General features: G+C 33.7%; 1 protein-coding gene and 1 long non-coding RNA gene across 9 annotated transcripts in view; one reads left to right on the top strand and one right to left on the bottom strand.

Moving 5' to 3' along the window:
* LOC119874186 overlaps positions 1-15,503 on the bottom strand; it is a 160,379-nt gene that overhangs the window by 25,135 nt on the left and 119,741 nt on the right. The gene's annotated exons all lie outside the window — the stretch shown is intronic.
* The window catches only part of HMGCLL1 (3-hydroxymethyl-3-methylglutaryl-CoA lyase like 1), a 204,923-nt gene that overhangs the window by 87,167 nt on the left and 102,253 nt on the right, over positions 1-15,503 (top strand). For all 8 annotated transcript variants that reach the window (XM_038554356.1, XM_038554359.1, XM_038554357.1 and 5 more), the window contains 2 exons: positions 5,963-6,026; positions 7,786-7,974. In XM_038554356.1, the coding sequence (XP_038410284.1) occupies positions 5,963-6,026; positions 7,786-7,974 (253 nt within the window). The remainder of the gene's footprint in view (positions 1-5,962; positions 6,027-7,785; positions 7,975-15,503) is intronic.

The raw sequence follows: 15,503 nt of genomic DNA, 5'->3' as shown, positions 1-15,503 counted from the left end.
AGGACTTCTGAATAAGATTATATAAGTGTATCACTGACCAACTTCTTTGATGAAACCCTCTTGATGTTAGGAAATTATTGTGCTTAATGATTTTTTGACTAGCTGCTAGCTCTGTATAATTTCTAGGCTCTAAAATGGCAATCTTTCTAACTGCTGTGAAGTAAGGGCACTTCTTTCTCCTCAAAGTCGTCATTTTTCACTGGTTTTCCCTTTGAGAGAGAATTTTAACACAAACCCATTTATTCAAGAACTTGCATCCTGCTTATTTGTTAGCCAAACCATTTTGCCCATGTTGTATTTCTCATTCTTTCTTTGTCAAAATACATGTTGTTACAGATTCTGATCCTGATCCTGAAGGTAGTAGCAATATTATTGAGTGTGATAGTGAGCTTCCCAAGTTTCAATTTTTTAAATACACAGTGACCAGCAGTTAGTGTTTCTCATAACTAATGTAGCAAATAACTTCCATTGGATGATCTACCCCAATGGAATTCAGTTGCATGTATAGCATCATCTTCTAAGTGGACAGTTTATTGGTCAAGTTCCTTTCCAGCCTCTGTTAAACTGAGGCCTTTGTGTTGGCCTGGAAGAAAAATTAGAAGAGCAATTCAAAGCATCATTTACCAAACACGGTACATAAAACTCTAAAAATGAGACATCTGTTAAAGCTATTTTCTGTCATACATATGGTTTGAGGGTTTATACTTTTTTTTTAGCCTTACATATTATTCTGGCACTGCTGTGTATCAGAATAACACATACCCAGCAATAGTTAATATGTGTAAGCTGTATTGGTACAATCATATCTCAACAGCTTTCATACAGAGCCTTTGAGTAAAGAATGTGTTTTTTCATTTCTCATGAAATTAGCATTGTAAAGCAAAAAAGAGCATCTTAGCAGAATTGTTCCTTGAGACTAAGGAACAGTCTTTATTTCTTATATCATCTGAAGCATTAAGTGTTCAACAGGCTCTCAACAATCAACTTTTGGTTGACTTATTAATAATGGAATGTTATTTTGTATTGTTTATAAGTGGATGTACTCTGCATGACTGCATCAAAACAGCTCCTACATTTAAATATCTTAATTATGTTTAATTGACATCACATGTCATCTCCTTGCTCTTGGCATTGCATTTCTCTTCTGAGGATAGCAGTGGTTGATTGTTTCCATTTAAAGTGTTTGCAACATTTATTCCAGGCTTTTCCTCATCCTTTTGGGTTTTTTTGGCAAAATGATTAAAGTATGTAGGATAATTGTGGAAAGGTAGCGTTGGGTAAGGCTTCACTGTAGGTACTTTTTTGACTCAGTTTCACCAGGTAAAGTTGTTAAAGACTTGAATGCCTGTTTCTCTTTTATCATGATTTTGCACAATACCGATAAATGGCCTTAACAAGCACAAATAAAAATAAAACAATTCACATTTCTATCTGCAGAGTTTATTGTAACCCATGCTTTGAATTTTATCATGATGAGCTTCAATATAGTTAGTGAATCCTTTATTATTTTGTCATCCTATATAATGTTTAAAATATTATTCTAAGTCTGAACTCATATGCTATCCTCTCTGGCTACAGGATTTAGAACATTAATGGTCTGAATGAGGCTATCCATTTAGAGTAAAGATTAGGAATTTTGTAGAAAATTATTCAGATGATGAAAATGGGACCTTAATACATATGTGCATTAGTTCATTCAAGAAATATTGACTGTTTTATGTAATGTACTGTCTAATGATACTGTGTGGAATATGAAAATGAAAAAGTGGCCAAACTTTGAAGAGTTTCCAGCAGACTGAAGAATAATATTATATATAAATATTATTATATTGTCAAAAAACCAAATACATTAAGAAAAATATCTTATTCAGGTTTAAAGTAATACTGTACTAAATTTCTCTGGTTGTTAATTACGTTGGAGAAATGTAATGCAGAAGGTGTCAATAAAATGAAGTCATTAAAGATAGGTAAATATATGGAAGCATAATCAGAAATAATGGCCTTTTCAGGTGGGGCAGGAAATCTACAAAGAACAAAGGCATAGTGAAGAGAAATCTCAAGAAATGTTTAAGTAACAGGAAAAGGTTTACTTTCATTGGAATGGGAGTTTTTGAAGCTGTGTAATGGGAAAGAGGTAGTAAGTTATGCTGAAGTTTCACAAATTGCTAAACTTGAATACCAAACTTATTTGGTAGACAATGAAAGGCAACTAAAGATTTTCAGAGTATAAACCTATGTAATTAGATCTATGCTGTAGTCATATTATTTTGTCAGTAGTTACTAGTGTACAAATGAGTGGAGTGACACCAGAGGCAAGGAAATCCCTTAGGAGATGTATGCAGCTGTCCTGAAGAAAATACTCAGGGACCATTCTGTACTCTTTGGGTGGGGGGGTGGCACTACAAGTGGTCACATGCTAGCTGGAGCCGAAGAACCAACCAACCCAGTTACTGAATATGTTCTCAAATATCAGCTTTAAGTGATTTGGCAGAACAGATTCTGAAAATTGCTATTATTTTTTTTTAATGGCAAATGCAGGGGAAACAGGAATGAGCACCATTTTGGACAGAGTAAACTTAATATGGCATGTGAATGTGTCAGGAAATCAGTTTGTAATGTTCGTGAGATTTGGAGTTATTCCTGGAATTATCTATCTATGTGATGATGAAAGCCAGAGACTATGGGGGACTGAGTTGATGCAGAGGCTCCCTTTTGTTCCCATTACTAACACATAAATATAACCACTTTTAAAACATATAGCCAAACTCAGAAAAGAAAGTCCTCAGATTTCATCAAAGAAAGTGTGGTAAGCATGCAGGTTGATGCCACTAGCATATGGGGTATCTATTTCAGATGTAACTCCTAGTGTCTTGAAAATGAAATTTTAATGTCTATAAGAGGAAAAGATAGATACTCTACTAAAGTATAGATTTGAAAGTGATTATTCTTGGAGCTAGGAATCACCTCCTTGCAAATGCAAAGTCAGTAGAACTTGTGGAGTATTCTGAAAAACCAAATGAAGTAATTCAAATAGAAATTTGTCCAAGAACTGGTAAAGTCCACAGGGAAAGGGTAAAAAGAAGTCAGATCTTGTTTACAGAAACATTTGAATAACTCAAGACTCTCATGGAACACCTACAGAAACTAAAATAACTATAAAAAGTCACAGTAAAAATTATATACCACATGATGATACAAAGTACCCTAAGAAAAAAGCAAAAAGAAAAAGCAGGAAAACTTTAACAGAAAAGAAGGAAATAGAAGAATCTGAATAGAAGATGATAAAATAACCCTTCAAAATATAGAGGCAAAGGAAGAACATAGAAGAACAAATCTTTACAAAAAATAATGAAGCTTTTGCATAAAGAAACTTTTCTTGAAATGAAAAATACATTTATTAAATAAAAATGACGATTGCATTGAGCAGCAGATCACAAAAAGTTGAAATGGGTATCAGTGACTGGAAGTAGGATTTAAGGAAATTGCAATAATAAAACAGAAAATTTTAATAGAACTTTTAAAAGTGAGGTTAAGAGCGAATGCCTAAGAAAATTTTCAGAAAGAGAAAAAAGGGAAATTAGATATGAGAGGCTTGATTAACCACTACCTTGAGGATTTTCTAGATTTGAAGAAAAACATCAATGTAAATATTAAAGAAGTATAACAAGTCCTGACATTCTCATGGTAAAATGTAGAATATTAGATATAAACAGAGACTCCTAAGGGTAATAGAGAACAAATTACTATAAAATTGGTATAAGGCATTACCATTAGATAGCAAAATTCTCATCAGCAAAACTGAGACCAGAGATGGTAAAATATGTTTAAAATGGCAGAATGACTGTTAACCTAGAATTTTATACCTAGCCAAACTACTATACAGTAGTGAGGGTGAGATAAAATCATTTGCTGACAAAATGGTCTGCAAGACTCAGCCATTACTGAAAGAAATATCGAAGGATGTAGTTCTATAAAAAATATGTTAAGCCAAAAGTAAGAAACTGGATAAAAAAAAGAAAAGAAAAAAGAAATGGAGAGGTTATAGTATGGGGTTTCAGCAGAGTATGAAATAATTTCAGATATGTCTGTGAGAAATTTAACCACCAGCCAATCAAAAATAGATAAAAGGGGCTATGGCATAGTAGTGAGGAGATTCTTTAGACTAGATACTCTCAAATCTATTTATTATCCCTAGTTACCCAAGGGATTACAGGGAAAACTTGAGTGAATGAAAATGCATGTGGACAAAGTTAAAGTCACAGCACAAAGTGATATCATTCCCAGATAAGTTGGGAATGAGAAGTTTGTTTGCTTTTATTGTTTTGCACTTGTTTTTTTAGGATTTTTTTTTTCATTTTTAGGGAAATAACATGTAAATACATGGCTTTAATTTTCTATTTAATCACATCTAGATATTTTGGGTTTAGAAAAAAGGTGATTATACAGACGTGTACACACAGACACACACACACACACACACACACAATTTATCTATGATCATTGTATCCAAATTGAAAATATGTGTTCTACCAACCTCAGCCATCTTTTCCAAGTGTTAGATATACGTAACATTTCCTTTCCACTTGTGTTGATTAAATTTATATAGATTAGTCAAACAAAATTATATTAACTATTAGAGCAGAGAAATAGATTTCCTCTCCAGCATAACTTCTAAATTTTAATTGAATTAGCCTCTTTACTCCTCTGTCCTCATCACGCTACCTCCTAATTTATTAAATTGATTATTTTAATTTCAAAATAAAACTTTTATTCACATTTTGATACTTTTGAAATTAGATTACATGTTGGAATCAATAGGTATGGGTTGAATCATTGAATATATAGTTTATTTTTTTACTCCAAAATCTTTTATGAAATTCATAGCGTATCTTATAATGGACAGCATCTTAGAATAATGGAAATACAGTCTTATGGTCTGTCTTGTTTTGTCTCCACTTTTCCTCTGACAACCACTTCCAGAGTTCTCTAAGAGTTAACATTTCTGGAAAACTACTCTGATCTTGTCAGTACATTACCTAATAATTTTGAGTGATCTCAAAGTTCAGACTCCTTGGCGTGGCATTCAAGGGCCTTATTATCTAAAGCCTGTGATATTCTGGCTCAGAGAATTGGATCTCCAGCCTCATTTCCTACCACCCCTCTCTCATGTGAATTGCTTCATCCCTGACAATCAACCACATGATGCATTATTTTAATACAAGTGTTGTAAAATCTCCGAGGAAAGTTTAATAAAATGAGATTGGTGTTGAACTGAAAATAGCTAAAACAGGCTTTTTCTAAAGCTTAATACTTTAAGATGGAAAAGTAGCATTATTTCAGGAAAGGCTTGACTTTTTTATTAAATTGTCGAAGAAGCTTATGGAATATCTTTATTTGGAGTCTTTTAAACATAGACTAAAACTCTTCTGTTTGGGATGATTTAGGTATACCCATGAGAGATAAACAAGATGAACTTTGAGGCTGTGGCCAGGTTTAGGAGTTTGGGGGTGATTAATGACTGTATCTAAATGAGGCCAAAAGATCCAGATGGGAGTGAAGAGAAATTCAGTTAGTCATCTACATGTTATCTCTCTGATTCCAGAGACCTGGATATTTGACAGTTGGATGTATGTACTTATTTAAATAAAACTATGTAGTTTGGTGGTATTTTTTGCTTTGAATGTTCATGTGTTACTATAGTATAAAAAACTCCACAAGATAAACATCTGTTATGTTATTCTCTTCAGCCATCAAATAACATACATCAAATTGTAATTACTAGATAAAAATGTGAGTTAAATTGAAAATATTCCAAAATGGCTTTTATTAGTTCTGAGAATAATGGATTAGTGTAAAATACATTTTGATGACTTTTTATCAATTTCTTTATTTTTATAAAATGAAAACAGAAATGATTTATCCATCATCTATATATTTATATGACTCTGTGTTTTAAACTTAGGTATGTGTCTTGTGCCCTGGGCTGTCCATACGAAGGAAACATCACACCACAAAAAGTGACAGAAGTAAGATACCCCTGGTTTCCTAGTTCTTAGTAAAATGATGTATATTATTTTTAAAAGGGGACTATTTTCCTTACTGTTATTGCATCTGCACAGCAAAATTTAAGAAGAACCATGAAATGGAAGACAAGTTTGATCAAGTTATTAACTAATTAACTGTTTATAGCTCTTGAAAAAGTTAAGTAACATTTGAGTCTTATCATTTGGGTGCTCAAGGTAAAAGAATAAAAACACCTGTTTCATTTTTTCCTGGGTAGAACTCAGGGAGCGACCTTTCCACGGTCCATCAGAATGTGAGGGCACTTGCTGCACACACACTTAAACTTCACTTTGGTTGCCCAGCTAAGGTCCCCTTGTTTTCGTCCTGCACACTTTGGCACTTGTGTCAGAGTATACACCACTTTTGCTGGACACTGTTTCTGTGACCTTGAGATCCTATAGCTCTTACTGCTGAGATTCAAGTTCCTTTTATTAGCAGTTGTGCGGGAAATTGATTATAGTCACTAAAGACCTGCTTATTGACATTCACTTTCTATTTCCTTCTCCTACTTATTAATTGATACCAATGAATACAAGATACTCAGTCTTTGAGACTATAATAGGCTCTGCAGAACTCATTTGTATATGAAATATTAATTTGCATCTGTTGTTCTTTTCATATATTTTGTAATGTGGTACTGAAGTAGTGAAGATTGCATTGTTAGAAATATCAGAATTTAGGAAGGATAAACTTTCAGTTTGGCTAAAGCCATTCCTCTTTTGTACTTTCATTTGAACTTTTGAAATTTACTGTAGATTTTTTTTTCAAATGACTGCTATCCCATAGTCTATTTTGTAAGAGAGACCTTTGCACACAGAGGTCTATAGTATAAAATAAAGAAGCTTCAATGTTGTAGTCCTTCACCTGCATGGGACCCTTCTAAGACTTTGTTAATAATTTACATTCATAATTGCATATACTTTTCTTAACACTTCCAACATGTCCTTACTAGCATCATCATTAGTGTAATTCTAAAAACATTAATAATGCTTAGAAAGAAAATATGCTAAGTAAGAGTGTTTGTTGTCTATATTTTACAGAAGAGAGACCAGAGCTTTAAAGGGTAATTCTACCCAGTATCACATTACTAGCATGAGTGGCAGCTGAGATTTAAATCCAGGCTTGTCTGATTCCAGAACTCATGTCTTTGTTAACATACCATGCTTCCTCCTTGCAAAGTCCTATTGCTCTTTCAAAGGGACATTAGTAACCTAGCTTAAAGGGAACTTACAGTTTACTTTGCACAAGTACATCCATTTATGAGCCAGAAAAAATAAGTTAGAAATATATAGTAACTACCAATCACAGAAATACTTATTTACAGAGCTGGAATTAGTATTGATATCTCTTGAACTCTAAGAGCACCTTGAGAAATACTACTTCCAAAGTAAATTTGTAATGCTTCTGTTTGATTAAAGGGTTGAGAAAGGAAGCCTCTCATAATTGAAATTGTAGCTTATAATTTCATAACTGAACAGTGTAGATAGTTATGACTCTAAGGCAAACTTTAGAAAAAATATAGTCATATCTTTGTAACTTTTATATAATACTTAGGATTTAATAAACAAGGAAAAAAGACCAGAAAACTAAAATATAAGGTTTTCCATGAATACAAAACTAATCTTAGTTGTGACTTTTACTTCTAGGTTATTGCTAAGAAATAACAGGGTTTGAATCTGTTCATTTCCATTGTTTTTACTAACTCCCAACTTTTCCTGACAGGTATCTAAGAAACTGTATGGCATGGGCTGTTATGAGATTTCTCTCGGAGACACCACTGGAGTGGGAACTCCAGGAAGCATGAAGAGAATGTTGGAGAGTGTCATGAAGGAAATCCCATCTAGTGCTCTTGCTGTTCATTGCCATGACACATATGGACAAGCCTTAGCAAATATCCTTACGGCCCTTCAGGTATTTTGTGTTATTTGTGTATGTGTATAAAATGGATATCCTTACTTATAAATGTTAAGAGCTTTAGTGGGATAATATTTATAAATTGCTATGAATATAATGTTTAACAGTGTCTACCACATGACAAGCATTCAGGAAATTTCTGTAAATTACACACTTCTTTTTAGGGCAATTATGTCTCCTGTTACTATTAATTTGATTTGATAAAATTTGTTCTTTTTTACTGAAGGGTAGTTGACATACAATATTATACTAGTTTTAGGTGCAACATAGTAATTCAATAATTATGTACATTAAGAAAAGATCACCACAGTAAGTGTAGTTCTTCTTGGTCACCATATAAACTTACAGCAATATGGACTATGTTCCACATGCTTTTCATGATTATGACTTTGTTTTGTAACTGGAAGTTTGTACTTCTTAATACCATTCATCTATTTTATCCATTTCCTCTATCCCCCTTCCTTCTGGCAACCAGTATTTATGAGTCTATTTGTGTTTTTTCTTTGCTTGTTTGTTTTGGTTTTTAAATTCTGCTTATAAGAGAAATCATATAGTATATGTCTTTTCCTGTCTCGCTTGTTTACAGAAATGTATTATTATACACACAGAATTTGTCTTTTTTATCTGGCTTATTTGCAACATCTATGTTGTTGTAAGTGGCAAGATTTCATTTCTTTATATGGCTGAATAATACTGCCTTGTGTATATATGTACCACATCTTCTTTATCCTTTCATCTATTGATGGACATATAAGTTGATTTCAGGGCAGCCCAGGTGGCTCAGCGGTTTAGCGCCGCCTTCAGCCAGGGGGTGTGATCCTGGAGACTCAGGATCGAGTCCCACGTCGGGCTCCTTGCATGGAGCCTGCTTCTCCCTCTGCCTGTGTCTCTGCCTCTCTCTCTCTCCCTCCCTTGTGTCTCTCATGAATTAAAAAAAAAAAAAGTTGATTTCATATCTTGGTTATTGTAAATAATGCTGCCACGGAATGGATAGGTGCCTATATCTTTTTAAATTAGTGGTTTTGTTTTCTTCCAATAAATGCCCAGAAGTTGAAATACTGGGTTGTATGGTATTTCTATTTTTAATTTTCTGAGGAAAGTATATAACTTTTTCCACTGTGGCTGCCCCAATTTACATTTTAACCAACAGTGCACTAGAGTTACTATTTTTCCACATCCTCACTAGCACTTATTATTTCTTGTCTTTTTGATACTAGCCATTCTGACAGGTGTGAGCCAATATTTCATTGTGGTTTTGATTTGTATTTCCCTGATGATGAGTCATACTGAGTATCTTTTCATATGTCTGTTGACCATCTGTATGTCTCCTTTAAAAATATGTGTCTAGGGACACCTGGGTGGCTCAGCAGTTGAGTGTCTGCCTTTGGCTCAGGGTGTGATCCTGGAGTTCCAGGATCGAGCCTCGCATTGGGCTCCCTGCTTGCTTCTCCCTCTGCCTATGTCTCTGCCTCTCTCTCTCTCTCTCTCTCTCTCTCTCTCTCTCTCTCTTTCTCTCTCTCTCTCTCCATCATGAATAAATAAATAAAATTAAAAATAACAACATAAAAATGCATGTCTATTCAGGTCCCCTTCCTATTTTTAATTGGACTTTTCTTGGTGTTAAATTGTGTAAGTTCTTAATATATTTTGGACGTTATCCCCTTATTGGAAACATCATTTGCAGATACCTTCTCCCATTTGGTAGGATGCCTTTTTGTTTTGTTGGTTTCCTTCACTGCGCAAAAGCTTTTTATGGTGGTGTAATCCTAAAGTTTAATTTTGCTTTTGTTCCCTGTCCCTGAGAAGATGAGTATAGAAAAATATTGCTAAGCCCAGTGTCTAAGAGATTACTGCCTGTGTTTCATATTAAGAGTTTCATGGTTCCTGGCTTCATATTTCTGTTTTTAATCCATTCAAATTTATTTTTGTGCATGGTGTAAGAAAGTGGTCCAGTTCCATTCTTCTGCATGTAGCTGTCCAGTTTTCCTAGCACCATTTATTAAATAGATAGTCTTTTCCCATTGTATATTCTTGACTTCTTCTTTTGAATATTCTGATGTCCTTTGTCACAGATGAACTAACCATCTCTGGGTTTATTTTTGGCTCTCTGTCCTGTTCTTTTGAACTATTTGTTTGTTTCTGTGCCAGAACCATTCTATTTTGATTAGTTTAGCTTTGTAGTATATTTTGGAATCTGGGATTGTGAGACCTCTAGCTTTGTTCTTCTTTCTCAAGATTGTTTTGGCCAATAAAGGTATTTTGTACTTCCCTACCAATTTTACAATTGTTTGTTCTAGTTATGTGAAAAAAAATGCTGTTGGTAGTTTGAAAGGATTGCATTGAATCTGTAGATTATTATGGTTTGTATGAGCATTTTAATGATGTTAATTCTTCCAATCCATGAGCATGATGTAGCTTTCCATTTCTTTTTGTCGTCTTCAATTTCTTTCATCAATGTCCTATGGATTTCAAACCACAAGTCTTTCCTGCTTGGTTAAATTTATTCCTAGGTATTTTATTCTTATTGATGCAGTTGTAAATGAAGATTGGCCTTTTTCATTTTTCTTTCTTTCACTTTGTTATTACTGTCTAGAAATGCAACAGATTTTTCTTTATTAATTTTGTATCCTGCAACATTGCTTAATTCATTTTGTGGTTCTAACAGCATTTTTGGTGTACTCTTTAGAGTCTTATATATAGTATCATGTCATTTGCAAATAGTGAGAGTTATACTTCTTCTATAAAAATTTGAATTTTTTTTTGTCTGATTGCTGAAGCTAACTGGCAAGATTGGATATCCTTGTCTCATTCCTGATCTGAGAGGAAAAGCTTTCTGCTTTTTACCATCAAATATTATAACTGCGTTTGTCATACGTGGCCTTTAATATGTTCCATTTAAACCCACTTTTTTTAAAGAGTTTTTATTAAGTGATGTTGAATTTTGTCAAGTGTTTTATCTGCATCTATTGAGATAAGATTTTTATTCTTCATTTTATTAACGTAGTATATCATGTATATCGATTTGTGAATATTGAATCATCCTTGCATCCCTGTAACAAATCCCCCTTGATTTTGGTTAATTATCCTTAATGTATTATTCATTTTGTTTGATAATATTTTGTTGATGATTTTGCATCTATGTTCATCAGAGACATTAGCATGTAATTTCCTTTTTAAAGAGTGTCTTTGTCTGTTTTTTGTATCATGGTAATGATGGTTTTGTAGAATGAATTAGGAAGCTTTCCTTCCTCTTTAATTTTTTGGGGATAGTTTGAGAAAGATCGATATCAACTCTTCTTAAAATATTTGGTAGAAATAACCTGTGAAGCCATCAGGTTCTGGACTTCTGTTTGTTGGGAATTTTTTGATTTTTGATTCAATTTCATGGATCAGTCTTTTCAGATTTTCCATTTTCCTGTGTCAGTCTTGGAAGAGTATATATTTCTAGGAATTAATCCATTTCTTTTGGGGTGTCCAAATTGAGATGTATAATTTATCATAGTAGTCTCTTATAATTCTTTGTACTCCTGTGGTGTTGGTTGTTATTTCTCTTCATTTGTTTTTGATTTCATTTATGTCCCCTCTCTCTCTCTTTTTTTTTTGTAATGAATCTGGCTTTCAATTTTGTTTACCTTTTCAAAGACCCTGATCTTAATTTCACTGATCTTTTCTACTGTATTTTTAGAATTTATGTCATTTATTTCATTCTGATCTTTATTACTTTCTTCTACTAACTTTGGGGTTTGTTTGTTCTTTTTCTGGGTTCTTTAGGCATAATGTTAGATTGTTGAGATTTTTTCCTGTTTCTTGAGATAGGCCTTTTTCTCTATAAAATTTCCTCCTAGAACTGCTTTTGCTATGTCCCAAAGATTTTGAAGTAATGTGTTTCTGTTTTCATTTGTCTCCATATACTGTTTGATTTGCTATTTAATTTCTTTGGAGACACACTCACTGTTTACAAACATGTTGTTTAGTCTCCACTTGTCTGTTTTGTTTTTTTTTTCTTGTAATTTCTAGCTTCTTTCTGTCATGTTTGGGAAAGATCCTTGATATGATGTAAGTCGTCTTAAATTTACTGAGACATGTTTTGTGTCCTAACATGGGATCTCTTCTGAAGAATTTTCCATCTACACTTGAAGGAATGTGTATTCTACTGTTTTGGGATGGAATTTTTGTATATATCTATTAAGTCCATCTGGTCTAATGTATGTTTAAAACAAGCATTTCTTTATTGATTTTCTTCTGGATGATCTACCCATTGATGTAAATGGGGTGTTCAATTTCCCTACTATCATTTAATTACTGTCAATTCCTCCCTTTATGTCTGTTAATAATTTGCTTTATATATTTAGCTGCTTCTGTATTTGGGTGCATAGTTATTTATAATTGTTATATCCTATTGTTGGCTTGATCCTTCTTTCATTATGTAATGTCCATTTTGTCTCCTGTTACAATATTTGTTCTAAAGTCTATTTTGTGTTATGTAATATTGCTGTCCTAACTTTTTTATTTCCATTTTTCATGGTACATCTTTTCCATCCCTTCACTTTTCATCTATATATATCTTTAGGTCTGAAGGTAGTCTCTTATAGGCAGCTATATAGATGGTCTTGCTTTTTTTTAATTCATTCAGTCACCCTATATCTTTTGAATGGGAGCATTTAGGGTATTAACATTTAATTATTGATAGGTTTATATCTATTGCCATTTTGTTAAGTGTTCTTTGGTTGTTTTTGTAGTTCTTTGTTTCTTCTCTTGCTCTCTTCCCTTTTGATTAGTGACTTTCTTTAGTACTGCTTGAATACCTTTGTCTTTAATTTTTGTGTAGGTATTATCAGTCTTTGGACTGTGTTTACCATGAGGTTCATATGTAACATCCTAAGTGTATAACAATTAATACTAAGCTGATGGTGGCTTGAGTTAGAACACATGTAAAAGAACTACATTTTTATTCCTCTTCTCCATGTTTTATGTATATGAGATAGAAAATGTCTATTTTCTCTGTTGTTTTGTGAATCTCTTGATTGATCAATTTACTACCATTGGATGTTTGTATACTTGCTTTTACTAGTGAATGTTTTTCCATTAATAATTTTCTTCTAGTTATTGTCTTTTCCATTTATCACTTTTCATAAAGCTGGTTTAGTGGTGATGAACTTCTTTAACTTTTGTTCATAGGGGAAACTCTTTATCTCTCCTTCAATTTGAATAACCTTGCCATATAGAGCATTCTTAGTTGTACATTTTTTTTCCTTTTAGCACTGAGTATATCACGCCACTCTCTTCTGGCTTGCAAAGTTTTTGCTGAAAAATCAATTGCCTGACAGCCTTATGGAGTTTCCCTTGCATGTAATTAGTTGCATTTCTCTTGGTGCTTTTAAGATTTTTCTCATTATATTTACTTATTCTGTGTCTTGGTGTGGACCTATTTGAATTCATCCTGTTACTGGCTCTTTGTGCTTCCTGGACCTGGCTGTCATTTTCATTCCCCAGCTTAGGGAAATTTTCAATTATTTCTTCAGGTAATTTTTCTGTGCCTTTATCTGTTACTTCTTATTCTGGGATTCCTATAATGTGAATACTAGTACATTTGATGTTGTCTCAGAGTTTCCCTAACCTAAACTTGTTTTTTTGTTTTTTAAACAAAATACTATTTTTGTTGTCTTGGGTACTTTCCATTGCCCTTTCTTCCAGATGCCTGATCCATTCTTTTGCATCTCCTAATCTACTGTTGATAGTGCATTTTTCATTTCAGTTATTTTATTGTTCAGCTTTAACTGGTTCTTTTTTTAAAATTCTTTTGTTGTTGTTGTTATTGTTGAAGTTCTCACTGACTTCATCTACTCTTCTTTCAAGTCCAGTGAGCATCTTTATAATAATCATTTTGAACTCTTTGTCAGGTAGATTACTTAACTCTATTTCATTTAGTTGTGGTTTTTTTTTGTTGTTGTTGTTGTTTTTATTTTTATTTTTATTTTGTTTTTTTGGTTTTTTTTGGAAGCTTTATCTTATTCTTTTGCTTGAAGCATATTCATTACCTTCTAATTTTGTTTGACTTTCTGGTTTGTTACTATGAGTTAGGTGAAACAGCTATCTGTCCCAGTCTTGAAGGGGTGGCCTTATATAGGAACATCCTCTTTGTAGACTGCATGTGTCTGGAAGCTTTGGCTATCTGGCTGGAGTCAGGGTAGAATTGGGTAGGGTGCCTTACACAGGAGGATCATTGGCAGCATGGGTACAGGCAAGAGATATTTTGAGTTGTTTTGTGACCAGGATGCCTTGGCAAAATGACTGGGGCTGCAGTGGGTATATGCTGGGGGTGTCATATTGTATGCTATATGGGAGCATCCTTGGTGGGACAGCTATAGCTGGGGTAGCATTAGTTGGGGGGCTTTGCTGGAGGAGCTATATTATGGGGACTACTAGAGTTGGTGTGGGATCAGGGCTCACTGAGGAAGCAAATTGACTAGAGTGCCTGGGTCCTGCTCTCATCTGAGCTATCATTCTGGAGAGGGAATGGAAACAGTGGTGCTCCCCAACACCCCCAATCCCAGAGAGAGAGCAGGGCAGCAGTTCTCCCATTTGATCGATACTCTAGAATTAGTAAGTAGGCTTCCCTAACTTAAAGTCTAAGGGCCCTTCAAACTACTGCTTTTTTGCCACACTGCAGGTCAAACAAATATCTGCACAGCCCCAGCCCTATCCTTCCTTCTGCAGTTCATAGGATTGGGGTGAGAATTCCATTGCTACCCTGTCTGCATCTCCCCTGCCTTTCTTCATATGGTCTCTTCATCCTTTGGTGTGCAAAAGCAGTTCATTTTGTCCACAGTTCCTCTACAGGAGGAATTGCTCCATATATAAGTGTAGATTCCATGTTTCTGTGGGAGGAGGCAAGCCCAGAGTCATCTTAAACCACCATCTTGAGTCCCTCAGTCTTTCATTTATTCATTTTAAAGTATTAGTCCTCTTAGGGCTATGTCTGCTTTTACTAACCCTTACATGCTCTCAGTCATAAAATTTAGTAGACTAAAGTATAATAGCATTTTGAGGAGTAAAAAATATAGAGTATTCTATTATGATCATGTAACTAATGCTTTTGTTGATAATTTGGTGCTCTATTAGAGGATATAGTGTTAAAATATTCTACATTTTGTTTAGCATGTTTTTCTGATGTTACAGGCATCCTTTTGGAAGAACCCCTGGTTTTTATCAAGTATATTCTTTTAGAAGACATCTGGAAAGTTAGATGATTGAAAATTACATATTAAATTCTAATTCTAATAACTTTATTATTTGGAATTGTTAACACAATACATACAAAAAGTATTTTAAGGGTATGTCTTAAAATTAGTGTTATTTTGTTAAACTCAGCTAAAAATAGGTTTGTGTGATTTTTTTAGAACCCAAGATTTTGACAACTAAAGATAAGACTGACTCAAAACTTTCTTGTGAGGCTGAAAATCAATATGTAAAGCTTTATGTCATAGACTTCAAGAGTACAGTTGTTTGGCAGAAGTTAAAAAACA

The sequence above is a fragment of the Canis lupus genome, chromosome 12, assembly GCF_011100685.1.
Source record: "Canis lupus familiaris isolate Mischka breed German Shepherd chromosome 12, alternate assembly UU_Cfam_GSD_1.0, whole genome shotgun sequence".
Taxonomy (NCBI): Eukaryota; Metazoa; Chordata; class Mammalia; order Carnivora; family Canidae; genus Canis; species Canis lupus.
This window is presented reverse-complemented; position numbering and strand designations above follow the sequence as displayed.